This window comes from Salminus brasiliensis, chromosome 15 (genome assembly GCF_030463535.1).
Source record: "Salminus brasiliensis chromosome 15, fSalBra1.hap2, whole genome shotgun sequence".
NCBI classification, from domain to species: Eukaryota; Metazoa; Chordata; class Actinopteri; order Characiformes; family Bryconidae; genus Salminus; species Salminus brasiliensis.
The window spans coordinates 4,712,567-4,726,227 of NC_132892.1; the positions used below are offsets into that span (position 1 = coordinate 4,712,567).

At 42.1% G+C, this 13,661-nt stretch overlaps 1 protein-coding gene across 3 annotated transcripts in view; it reads right to left on the minus strand.

Annotated features, from left to right (window-relative positions):
- Positions 1–1,088: 1,088 nt before the first annotated feature.
- ubn1 (ubinuclein 1) overlaps positions 1,089–13,661 on the minus strand; it is a 16,766-nt gene continuing 4,193 nt past the window's right edge. Inside the window, exons 4-17 of one of the 3 annotated variants that reach the window (XM_072657483.1) lie at positions 12,885–13,025; positions 11,315–11,406; positions 10,730–11,171; positions 10,543–10,613; positions 9,275–9,308; positions 8,431–8,549; positions 7,614–7,730; positions 7,226–7,369; positions 5,615–5,665; positions 5,467–5,506; positions 4,827–5,366; positions 4,417–4,654; positions 3,540–3,644; positions 1,089–2,154 (exon numbers count right to left, since the gene is read on the minus strand). In XM_072657483.1, coding sequence (XP_072513584.1) covers positions 2,102–2,154; positions 3,540–3,644; positions 4,417–4,654; positions 4,827–5,366; positions 5,467–5,506; positions 5,615–5,665; positions 7,226–7,369; positions 7,614–7,730; positions 8,431–8,549; positions 9,275–9,308; positions 10,543–10,613; positions 10,730–11,171; positions 11,315–11,406; positions 12,885–13,025 — 2,187 coding nt within the window. In that variant the 3' untranslated portion in view covers positions 1,089–2,101. Of the gene's footprint in view, positions 2,155–3,539; positions 3,645–4,416; positions 4,655–4,826; positions 5,367–5,466; positions 5,507–5,614; positions 5,666–7,225; positions 7,370–7,613; positions 7,731–8,430; positions 8,550–9,178; positions 9,309–10,542; positions 10,614–10,729; positions 11,172–11,314; positions 11,407–12,884; positions 13,026–13,661 lie in introns of all 3 variants that reach the window. The other 2 variants (XM_072657482.1, XM_072657484.1) reach the window with 2 other exon arrangements.

Consider the following 13,661-nt stretch of genomic DNA (forward strand, 5'->3'; position numbering starts at 1 on the left):
TTTACATGAATATATGGCAAGTGGGGCACTAGTGGGGCTTAGGCCTGGAGCTAAAGTTCACAGAAAAGTCGTTCACAATAAGCAGGCTTGGTGACCACTGGTTCAGTAGATTAACATGATCTATAGCCGTGGTTCTCCACCCTGGACCTGGTTCTGACGCCCTGGCCTGCCCATTTTAGGGGTGTGCTGCTCCAACACACCACATTTAACACATGATCTTGCTTATTTAGGCGTGTTGGGCGCTAAACACAGTCTTTTCAGTTAGAACTGCCCTTTACTGGAATAGTTTACCTACAGTAAGAAGATTTTTACTGAAATTTAATATATGAACTTAAGACATGGCTTAAAGCAAAGCAACTGTGGGTGTGGGTGTGAAATTATTATAATATATATTATTGTAAATGTGCCAGAGTAAGCCAATGAGCTAAATGGATCCCTGGGAGATCTATATATATATACACAAAAAAAAAAGAAACCCTCCCAAATACATACACATACACACACATACACACACACACACAAAATGTGTGTATACTTTTATTTAATATTCTATCATTTACTCTATGTAAAGTGTGTAAGTACCCCCCGCCCGCTTCTGTGTGTGTGTGTGTAACATAATATATAAAAAATATATTTATTTTAAAATGAATTATTTTAAAATACACACAAAAATATACATGTGTAATGGGGGTGTGACCAACACAAAAATATATATAAATAAAACATTGGGAAGGCCATGTTTGCATATACATAAACCCCCTCCCAAATGTTAAGGGCATAAGGCCTTTCGTTTATTTTAGTAACCCACCAAGAGACCCCCCATGGACCCATTTAGCTCATTAGCTTATTCTGGCACAATAATATAGATTATAATTATTATTATTATATAAAAGGTTATACATAAGGTTTCGCCATCATTACCAGAGTTAAGAACCACTGTTCTATGGGATAGCCCATCACATAGCTTAACTCAAGGACAGAACTGGAAGACAGCCAAAAAATAAATAAATAAATAAATAAAAAAGATTCTGTTAAGTCTCCTTGGTCAGGAGTTCAGGTGGTGGTCGACTGAAAGATCACACCGTCCATAACGTTTGCATATTTTATTTAGAAACAATACCATCTTATCCGTCGAGCTCAGTCAGTCACATTTGAGGACATACAAAACTACATGCAGTGCTATTACTCCCATATTTGTGCTTAATGAAACACCCCCTTCCTTAAGAATCCCTGAGACAATAAATAAATGGCATTTTAGATTTCAGGAAACAAACAATCCGGACAGTCGTTAGTCAGACTCCGATTTCTTCTCTTTTTTTTTTTTTTCTTTCCAATGAATGACCGTCACACAAAACAGAAATCAGTGCCGACTGATCCAAAAACTCTCTCCGAATGAAAATGTCTAACGCTGAAGAAATCGGTCTTGTACACAAATGTTCTACAAGGTCTTTGGAAAGCACATGGAATGCTGTTTAAAGCATAAGGTTAGGAGCTGATCGGCAGAAACTAAAGGAAAAACGGCTCTAGAAAAGATCTCAGACGAGACCGGAGAAGAAAAAAATACGCCTCAAGCCTAAAGCTGTTAAGTGCAGATTTTACAGTCAAGACAAAGAACCCAAGAGGAGAAACATCGGAGATCTCTGGCTTCAGAAGATAAAGAAAAAAAAAAAAAAACAACATAAAAAAAGCCTCAGCTTCAAAAGTTCGTAAGTGCAGATTTTACAGTAGAGACAAAACCCTAAATTAAACAAAATATTATTCTTATTAATGATTAGTATTATTTAAAGGCACCACTACCACATTCTTGATGCACCGATGGTCACATGCCTAGTCTCGATTAGTAGTAATGCACAAAATCGTGAACCGGGTTATTGTTGCTTGTGTAGCTCGTCCAAGCCACTGTTGCACATCATCTGCAATCATACGTATCAGCTTCCTTTGGGGCTGTAGTTGTGTAGTCGTGATGTTGAAATGCATTTATTATTATTATTAATTATTACGTCTTTAAGGTGGACGGTTATTTGCCGCAGTCTTTAGGAACGCGGTGGCCTTGACCACTTTAAAGTCCAGTTCATTGATCAGAGCGTCGCCATTCCAGCCTTCAGTGCAGTTTTCTCTGAGCGTTGGCGCCTTCTGCGTGGATCTGACTTCCATCTGTGTCGGACACAAAAGCAGAGAACTTAAGAGAATGCATTAAAAAAGGGCCTCTATATTCTGACCAGAGCATAATGAGGAATGAAAGTCAATGCAGCACTGAAGAGCATTGTAAATGGTGCAAATGGGTACATAAAAACAAGGGGATTCTGCAAGCCTGCTCTCAGTAGCCTGATCCGATCTCCGAAAAAAGGACTATGTGGAGTTATAGTGACCACCACCATCACCAGCACACCTAGCCAACCAGTCTGGACAGCATAACATTGGTAGGGGTGTAGAACGGAGTCATACTGCAACCAGCCAGCAGAGGCGATACACCAGTGGTGGCTTCGCTTTCTATGGTCATTGGCTTATTCTATACTGCAGGACAGGGTTTCTTAAGCTTTGGTCCTGAACATTGTAGTGCTTTCTCTGCCCAGAGACTGACGCTGAGCCCTGGTTTGGATTCTGTTTGAATCTACTCTCTTAGAAAAAAAAAATAATAATCAATCATCATCATCATCATCATTATTATTATTATAAAAATACCCCTTAATTTATATCTGAAAGAAGGAAGATAAAAAAAGACAAATTAAAAAGCGACAAATGATCAAATGAAAAATTAAATACATAAAAAAGCATAAAAAATAATACAAAAAAATGAATATTTTAATAATGAATAAAAACAGTAAATACAAAATGAAGTCAATTAAATTGTAGTGATTTGTCTATGCCAATTTATTGGTTTAAGATTTGTGATTTTAAAAATATATATATATTCTTTATTTCAGCTTTTATTAATTAATTGATTAGTTATTAAATTAACTTTTTTTTTGGGGGGGGGGGGGGGCTGGCTTGGGCCTCCATATTAAAGCAGGGAATACACTAAACTTCAGAGTGCAGGGTGCTTTCAGGACTTCCAGGGTTGAAAAACACCGTTCCAGGAGCATAGAACCAAACATTTTGTGGCAAATCCGGGCTTCCCCGTTAGCAGGCACAGGACCCTCCCCCAATAGCTACAAGCCTAGTTTGAGAATGTGGACATGGACAACAATCACACAAGTAGCAAAACAAAACAACTCAACACTCAAAAGCAACGGTGCATGAAGATGCTCTGGTAACTCCTCCACTTAGGACAGGGGTATTCACTCGCAGTCCTGGAGGGCTGCAGGCCAGTGCCGTTTGAGGGTTTCCCTGCTCAGACCGGTCAGGTTAACAGAAAGATTAAGCGAGGCGTGTCTGAGCAGGGAAGTGATCAAACCTAGTGGGACTGCAAGCCCCGAGGCCTAGGAGTGAATCCCCCTGACCTAGAACTTCTAGCTGTAAAGTGCAGCAAATGAGCAGCTCATAAAAGAACGAACAAAAGAACACCAGGTGAAAGTTCTCCCACAATTCTGTAAGATCACCTAAAGGACAGGGCCTAGTAGACAGAGCATGGAGAGAGGACGGAGAAGAGGAGACAGGACCAGAGAGAGGATAGAGAACACTAGAACACAGTGCAGAGTAAATACCTGAAAGAGAGAGGGGAGAGAGAAAACACAAAAACAAAAACATGATGAGAAATGGACAGAAACGTCACAGATGGGAGCTAAATCAAGTCAGGAAGTTTAAATCAGGACTTATTTTAAATTATATAATATCTACACAGTCAGAACATTATCACCGCCTACCGTATATAGAGGTAATAACCACTCATTGGCTCGAATAACGCTAGCGAGACATGTTGGTGTGGACTGTATTAGGAGGCGGAAGGTGTTTATTATGGAGGTTAGCTGCTCCACAGTGGAGCGTCAATTGCCCTGTCCCACTTGCCGGAGTCGGGGCGCCACGGTTAGGCCGTTGGGAGGCACTGCGAGAAGGCGGCATCCTATGAAGTTAGCAGTTAGAAGTTTCCGAGATGCTAGAACTCTTCTCCCACGGTCACAGTCATATTAGAATATTAGGACCACCCCTCGTTTGGAATGAACCTGGACGACACGTGACCGGGTTTGCTGCATGTATCGATAAGCGAGCACACCAGTCAGTTGTTGCAGATTACAGAACTATCATTGCCAAATGATGCAATTTGACTGTCCAAAAGGGTGAAGGACGGAGGGTGGTAGCATCTCAGAAACTGCTTAGTTCATGGGACGTTTTAAAGCCGCTGTAGTGAAGGTGTACCAAGAATGGACTTCTCGTGGTTGTTCCAACTGTACGGTAGATGATAATAATATTCTGCTAGGACTACATGCTTAAAATTTTTTTTTTAAAAAAAGGAGACGTTCTCCTTCAGTTCTCACTCACCATGTGTGAGACCATACTGGAAAGTTCCAGGTCCGGGACTGGTAAGTATGGAGTCTTTGCAGATCTGAGCATGTCCAGACGTTTTGCTGGCGTAAGCTAGTCCGGGGAAGGGTAAAGCATGCAGAGGGACTAAGCTTGTTAAAGCCCCTGACTGTGGTGCGTTGGGGTAAGACGAAGCCTGGAGGGCGAGCGATGGAGTAGGGAGGGCGGGGTCCCCACAAGAGCTTTCCACGGCTGCCTGTAGAGGTATAAAAGAGGTCAGAAGGCCAGAAGATACAGCACATGTACAACTTCCTAAATGTTCTAGCTAACTTTCTGTTTAGGGTCAAATCAGGTCTTTCGTCTCATAACGGTCAAGATGCCACTGCCCGTTGGGTGATTTTGCCAAGTCCTGCGACTAAGATACTCACTACGGCCACAGAAACGGGTGCTTTGCAAAACGAGGTGGTGGTGAGCAGTCTGGCCACCCCCTGCACGGCTGCAGAGTCTCCTTCGGCGGCAGCGGGTGGCGCTACCAGCATCAGCTTCTGAGGTTTCTTCTCCCCTACAGGAAGTCGCTTCAGAGCTGAAGCCGCTCCAGGGCTGGACGTGAGCTTCTGAGAGGAATCAGCAGGCAGGGCAGCCCCCGGGCTGCCCGTCTGGATGCCGGAGAAAGGCCTCCCATCTACTTCGAGCTTTCGGTCAATAGCACCGGCCTCGTCGGATACCTGAAGCCTGCCTAGCGAAGATCTTCCCACGTCTCCTCTTATCTGCTGCAGCTCAGGCAGCGGAGGAGAAAAATAAGCAGACGTCTGTTCGTCTACCGGAGGTCTGCTCACAGTGTTCTGGGGGGCTTGCTGGAGGCTCAAAGGCAGGCTGACGCGCTTGCGCTGAGCTGCAGCAACTCCCGGGGCCCCCTTCATCGGTGGGGTTAGTTGGATCTCCCCAGCTTTTTCGGAGAAAAAACAGACCTGTTGATTCGATGATAAAAACAAGGACAAGGTTAGGGCCAGCGATACACTACACTACATAGCACTGGTCATCAAGGTTTGATACTGTTGTGAAACTTGCCTTTTTGGATTTTGAAGTAGTCAGGGACTTCTTCCTTGCCCTGTACAGGGAGTAGAAATTACAGTTACAGGAATAATTGATTTACCATTTCAGAAAACATCCACCCAGCCATCCAAAACAGCTTTGGTAAGAGCAGTGTCGCACTTACACAACACCTGTGATGTGGCCATGTACTCTACGGCTCTCGATCAGCAGAATCCTGTAGGGACGGTCAATAGACACACAGACAGACATTACCAAAACAGTCTAAAAGTATGCACTTTCTGGCTCAGATAGAATTCTAGGGACCTCTAGTGGACACATTACTGGGAGTGTTAGTGTGTAGGTGTGTGTGTGTGTGTGTGTGTGTGTGTGTGTGTGTGTGTGTGTATGTATAAAAAACCTTGGGTCATGCCATTTATTGTCCAGGAAACAATGGTTTTCGCTGAACAGAAACTACCCAAATGACCCTGATCAAAAGTTTACATACTCTTGCCTCCTTTAACAACAATGACAGCTTGAAGGCTTTTGGGTAGTCATAGAGAGGCACTCAGATGGTACAGCTGCCCATTCATCTTGGCAAAATGCCTCCAGTTCCTGTAAATTCATGGGCTGCCTTGAGATCTTTGCAAAGTGGCTCAATGATCTTGAGGTCAGGAGCCTGAGATGGCCACTCCAGAACCTTCACTTTTTTCTGCTGTAGCTAGATTTACCTTGTGTTTTGAATCATCCAAGTGCATCCTATGTGCAGCTTCCGGGCTGAGGAGTACAGTTTTTCCCCATTAATCCCGCCATTAATTCTGACCAAGTTCCCTGTGCCCGTGTAGCTCACACATCCCCAAAACATCAGGGGCCATCCACCTCCATGTTTTGGGCTCATCATTCCAAAGAACTTAAACTTGTCGCAGACTGCTTTGTGGCATTGCTGTAGCAAGGGCTTTCTTCATGCATTTTTGGTCAAGTGCCTTCTTATTATGCCTCATGAAACAGCCACACCACTATTTTTCCTAACGTTCCTAAGTCCTGAATGGCAGCAGATGTAGCTAAAATTCTACCGGTCTACCTGACCTTGGTTTGGTTTGAACAGAATCCCTAATTTTCCACTTCTTCATTATTTATATTCATATTTCCTGTTTTCTTTGAAAATTCCTTTGCCTTCCCCATGTCTGGTAATCCAACAATGTCAGTGGCAGCACCGGATGAAACATACAGGGGTCTATCAGGAGCCCAGTAACTTACATATACAAACACACACACTGATTTACAAGCAAACAGATCACAGGTCAGGATGGTTACCTTTAGTAGCCATTTAAACCGGCGAGTGTCGACCTGTGTGTGGGTGTATGCAAACTTTCGATCAGGGTCATTTGGGTAATTTCTGTTGTATTCGTACTGGTTTACTGTTAGTAAGGGTACTGCCACGGGTCTCCTTCGATATACTGTATGCAAAGCCACGACTGCCAGGCAGCCTCTGAGGAAAGTGTCGGGTCCCCAGCTCCACCTTACCAGCTTAACAGTGATGAGAGAGAGAAGCACCATCTACCCACACGGAGATAGCACTGCCTATTGTGCGCTCTCCAATTCTGGCTGCTGATGTTAAAGCAGCATGGCTCAGGATTTGAACTAGCAACCCCCCTGGGCATTAGTGGCCGTGCAATAGACCTCTGAGCCTCTAATGCTGTGATGTTACCTAAACATTACTTTGAAAGCAAATCTTCAGATTCAGAATTTCTAATGGATTGATTCTCCATGTGAGGCACTGCTGGGAACACAATGTTACCTGGACTGCATCCATCCTTTAGGCCACAATGGTTTTACATCATCCTCCAGGAAAGTTCTCAGGTACTCTTCCAAGCTCGGCCCACCGGGAGCTTCCAGGTCATAGCAACTCATCTTCAACTTCACAAGCTCAGACAGCAGCTCCCTAAAAAAATGAATGGGAAAACCAATACAACAGTGAGGCGTTTCATCCTGGAACAGGACCACTTCCCTCAGGACAGCAGTGAAAAGAACTTGGACCCAAGTGGACTTGAAACCTTGCCAGTAAATGACCATTTTGCATGGATAAGGACATACCCTTTTGATATATATTACAGGGCACACCCTTGTGCATGCAAAATAGCACAAAGTCTTAAATATCATAAGCAGCATTTTTCTAGACTAGAAACCTGATCTCCTCAGTCCATCTGAATCTCTTGCGAGGCCCGAAGACTCGTTTTCCACCTTTCTCCTCCTCCTCTTCATCAGATCCATCTACTGCTCTCTGTTCTTTCTCAGCCTCAAGTCTAAAAACACCAAGACCAAGAAGAAGATTGTCAGACCCAAGGTAGCACGGGATTGAATACAAATGATAAACTCCCTGGAACACCAACACCACCAACACCAACACCAAAATGTTGCAAGTTGGTGGTAGTAACTTTTGGCTCCACCTGCAGATGGCATTTCATGAGGATGATCAGTCTATAAATACCTGTGGGGTGTCTCACAAGACTCAGACTTTGAGAAGAGTACAGTGCAGTGCAGTGCAGTGTGTGTCTCGTTGGAGGTATGTAAAATCAGTCACAAAGCAGATGGCAATGATTGGCTAAAAGAAGTGATTGCATTTGGGCGTGGCCAAAGACCATACTGTGAAGGAAGGAGCTGAATCTGCAGGTGTACGGAAGCATACGATAATACAGGTCTACCAGCAGTGGCAGAAATGTCTACAGTAAAGAAGACAACAGGAAACTCTCCTTAGAATTGTGGCCCGATGGGAGACACTGAAGGACAGGGACCATTGGCGGGTTTTGCGGATTGTCGAAGAACCCGCCGCAAGGAACTGCATTTTGATTTACAAGCCGTAAAAAAGCCGTGGGCTGCCACGTTAGTCAGTTTCAGCTTCTAGCCCGATCATTTTTATTCAGTGCCATCTGCAGGAGCTTTAAGTTACTACCACTTTAAACAGTGGCTAATTTTTTTGCCCAGGTAGCTAAATAGGCAGCATACTTGGCAGCTTTGGCTTCGGAGTGAGCTTGGCAGTTGTCGTTGAAACGGTCGATCTGCTCTGGCATGGTTCTGGTAACTGCGTCTTCCAGTCTCTGTAGCAGATCCCTCAGCTGATCACCCTGACGATAGATAGACACTTCAAATGCACTGTACATGGACTTATGATACGAAAATGGGCAAACCAGTCCACAAAGGACTGAACGATTTTCTTCATTCTAAATACAAAACTAGCATGAAACAACAAAAATCCGCAATAAAAAGTGATCATATTTCACATTGAATCCATTTTCCTGACTCAGTTTAAGGCTGATCAAGTCTAAATTACACTGATGACTGATTCTCCAGTCAGTTTGTAAGGTTTCCTGTGTAGAAACATGCTAGCTAGGCCTCCCCCCAGGATGCTACAAGTGCTGGCATGGTGAAGCACAGCATGCGATTCCTCCAGGTCACGTGAAGCCCCTCTACACCAACACTAACTACCAATACCACTACATCAGCCAGCCAACAGAGACCCATACTAGCTAGTGTCATACTAATTATTGGTTGGGGGGAGAGGGAGGGCCTTAAACAAACCCCCCTGAAAGTGAGGTCAATTAGGCAAACTTCAAAAAGGACAACAAAGTCAGAAATATACCTTTAACCCTTGTTACTCTAAGCAAAGCCTAAGCAACTCAACAGTAGCTTTAATACAGCATCTTATTTACTTTAGGTTTAGTCGTCCTTCTTTGAGGGCATCATAGTTACTGACCAGATGAAGGAGGTGCAGTTTCTTGGCTCGCTTAAGCAGAGTGCCTTTCTTGCAGGAAAGCTGCGATGCCAGGTAGGAAAAGATTCTTGAACGTACCTTATCAGACACCTCCTTAGACTTTACCGCCACACTAAAATCAACCAGACAATAAAAATGCACAGCGGTTAGTTTCAGAAGCTAAACAGTAGGCATGCACAGATATGGGAATTATGGGTCAATTAAAAATAGCCAATATTTGGACACACCAAAGTAGAAGTTGGGACATTTACAGGCATACAATTTTTCCTGAGGCTCTTTAGTAAATATAACTTTGATGTTGAATTGAATTCTTAAATAATAATAATAAAAAAAACCCTGCATGTCCATTGTTGACCTTTTTCCATTTTTTGACAAAGTGTGAATCTAGCAGTTGTTCTTTATATCGTTGTAATATTTCATGGTGAATGGACCAATAGGAATAGAAATGACTTGGAATTTAAATATTTGTACATTGATTTTTGGGGGGAAAAGTTCTAGATGGCACAAAAAACTACTCACTATTGTTAGACATCAAAGAACAGCTTTCAGTACCATATCTGGTGGTAGCATTAAGTACCATGTTCAGTACCATGTTTTTGGTAGCATTAAAAGCAATACAACTGGAGAAGCAGAAGCAACCTCAACAAGGATGCCAGGGACCGTCATTTGTCAATCAACAGCATTATTATTATAATTATTATTATTGCTAACTGAAATCTCATACTTTATATTGGATATTACCAACCATCTCATTTATGGTACACGTGTGTTTACCAGTGAACAGTTCGAAAACAATAAATCTCTGAAGCCTACAGACATTTCAAAGGCCTACGACAACACAATGCTCAACAGCTTGTGCTTAGCATAGTGGCCTTCACTTGCAGTCACTTTTCCTCCCATTAAACCAGGATATGCTAAATGTTGGCTGTAACCATGACAAAGTCCTAAAGTAAATCAGGAACACTGTACAACCCTCATGAATAAATGAAGAAGGGCATGTTATTCTCATAAAACAAACCAACGTCCAACTTGGTCCTAAAGTAAAGTACATTTCAGTGCCAACAAAACCAGGTTACATTAACGTTAGATATGTACAAAGACAGAAAACCTGCAACAGACACAACACAATGATACCATTCCATTTACAAATGGAAGCAAATGAATAGTATCTGATAATTTGCTAGATCGGACCACGCCTTCAGCTTATAATGACTTGGGAGAAGATTGGGAGCGAGGTGCGAGTACCATTTTGGAGAATATGAAAAACTGAAGTGCATTCTGGGTCAGGACAGAGTTTTGCAGACAGCTACCTTCTTCAGTAAAGTCGGATTTAGAACTTGACTTACTGTAGCAATACATTGTTTATTTCCGGAGCGAAAAGCTCCATCTTGTTCTCGCCTTCCATGTCCTTGATTGCCTACGAGAGCACATTTGAGGGAGAATAAGAGAGTGTAAACCCTGCTGGGTGAAAGACGTTCCTTAAAGCCTTTCACCTTGGATTTATAAATAAATAAATACAATACAATACAATACCTGAGTAAGTTCTTCGATGTATAGCTCCAACATTGGAGGTAATCCATCAGGAAGCGAAGTAGGAGGCTTTGCTGGCTGGAATACAACTGTGGCTTCTTGGTTCTCCACTGGGTCTGGAGACCCAGTGTCCTGGTCCTCTGTCAAGAGCCCATCAAGGTCAAAGTCCTGATCGGCTGCCTTCACGGCCTGAAGGAGGTCATCCGCACTCGCCGAACCAATGAGCGTCAAGAGCGGGTCGGCCGAGGCGGACTCTTCTGGGACCTCGGCCTGGCTGGTGGACACATTATCAGCTGGAGCAATCTCCTCCTTCCCCTTTGTGTTGAATACCTGCAACTGATGGAGCTTCTCCTTATGAAATTGTCGGAGCATGCCGTCAATGCTAAGCGGCTTTCCACTTTTCTTCTTCTTTTTCTTCTCTCCTGGTGGCAGGGAAGGCAGTGTACTGGAGAAGAGAGGACAAATCACAGATCATGGGATACACATAGTTCCTGAGAGATTTTTAAGGCACTTAAAGTGTGAAGGATGGATTTTACCAATGCATACGAACAAATCTGATGGGTTATAAAACGGAAAACGTCCAGAAACCTGTTTTTTGCGTTCTCAGGTCGTACATCCTCTGGTCTCTTTTTCTTGTGGTTGTTCTGCCTCTCCTCCTCTCCTTCTTTGAGTTTTCGTTTCTAAAATATGGGGAAGAAAATCATACTAGACCTTTTCCCACATCAAATGCAGCTCAAAGTGCTAAAAGGCCAAATAACAAAAGACAAAACAGTCAACATTTGGGAGTATAATATGGTGTTACAGGGAACCATAACTGGCAATCTGTTACATGGCTATAAAGACTAATTTCATATCAACTGAGAGGGGACCAAGTGTAATTCCTTGAGGTACACCACGGCAAATGCAATTTGCAATTTCTGAGACATGGCCACACAGACAAGGGGTAAAAGTCAATGAAATATGATCTTGCAAGCCAGTTGAAGACAGCTCCAGAAAGCCATTTAGGCCATACTGTATTTACATTCTCAGAACATAACTGAATTAATATACACATTGATAAAGTGAGCATAATGTACAGTCCCCAGGGTTTGTGAACCTCCTATTTAAAAGCTGGTCAAATGTTGAAAATAGCCATCTAGGACTATGTTAATTTTGGTAAAAAGCATTTTTTTTGTTTGTGTAAATGGCTGTATGTGGACATGAGTATATTTCACACACTCTCTATAGTGCACTGGTGGTAAAACCTGGTGTTAGTCATCCATAACTGGGACTAATTTTAGGGGACCAAGTGTAGATCTCTGAGGTACATCACAGCAAATTAAATGCATTCCTGAGACATTCCCCGAGACCAAGAGTAAAAATCAATGAAATATGATAATCCAAGCCAGTTGAAGATGACTCCACAAAGTCATTTAGGCAATACTGTAATTCTGTTCTCAAAACTAGAGCAAATAAAATGAGGACTGAAACACTGAATACTAAAAGAGATGTTTTAGAGGTTCAGATTTTCATGTTTTCCCTACTCTAAAAACACCTCACTCAACACAGGAGCAGTTTGATAACATAATTGTAATTAAATTATTACACATATTGCTAAAGTTAGCATAATAATCCTTGGGGATTATGGACCCCCTGTTTAAAAGCTGATCAAATATTGCAAATAGGGTCATCTTAGAGGCTCCAAGGCTTCATGTGGACATCAGTGCATTTCCTTCATATTCTGTAGTGTTAATTTAGCCTCTCAGTGCTAATTGTAATTTATGACAGTTGGTTTGCAAAGCTTGTTTTCCCCCACCAGGAAACCTTTAGGGCAATCAAATCATGAAGCCTTCATGAAGTTATTAGTGTTACTGAAGTCCTGTATGCTTGTGTAATTCTGGGGTTTAGTTGGGGTTTCTTAAATATCAAATTCAGCTGACAATACTTTAAAACTGTCAATCTCTACAAGTTCAGGCAGATACATCCAGAGGCTAGCAGTAAGGAACAGAGATATTATGCATGTCAGTCATAAGTAGAGTGAACATCGTCTGTAAACACTGCAGGAATTCCCCAGACCATACATTCCAAGAGAGACGTTCAGAGGACGACAAATCCCATATGTTTAAGGCTATGAGTTGAACGTCCTCTAGAGTCACTTCAAATACAACATAAGACACACCTTAGGCTTAGCGTTCTCCTCAAAGTCATCCGTCTCATTTTCTTCACCCTCGTCTGAAGCCTGGCGGAACTGCAGAGTCCCAGAGTTTATGTAAAACCCTCCATGTTTGGTTGTAAGACAGGCCGGAACCAGCTCGTCATACTTCGAGAATAAAAAGGGGTTAAAAATTATATTTATTATTTTTTATATATATAAAAATATATATATATATATATATATATATATATATATATAAAGAAAAAACACAATAAAATGAACAAAAAACAAACAAGCAAGCAAAAGCAGATGTTCTGTAAACCAGTAAACACTTGTAAACACTGCCAAAGCTCAAAAAAGTGGACGTTACTTGAATATATGGATCCAAACTCATAATTTTTGCTTATTGTTTGGGTATTTAAAAAAGGCATCAAATCAGTAAATGCTAAAAAATGAAAAGTAGCTCACGGATTTGGCTAAAGTGAAAATTTAAGTCATGGAACGAACGACTGATAAAAAAAATGGTGATGCTTTGCATTGCTAGCTACGGATTTGTGGTTATAGCTTTGCATACACATTATGAACATGGAAGTCATGCAATATTGGGCTTTCATCAATGCACTTTTTGAGGCAGAATGACTTTCAAAACATCTTTAAAAGGAAAAAAATAAATAGTGCACAAGTTTAAATTTGATTAATTATACATACAGCCACCTTTTTATTCATGTATTGGTGCTAAAACTTCCAAAATGCTCCAAAAATCTAACTTTAAAGTTTGCAGCTGACCACAAGGTCAAAAGA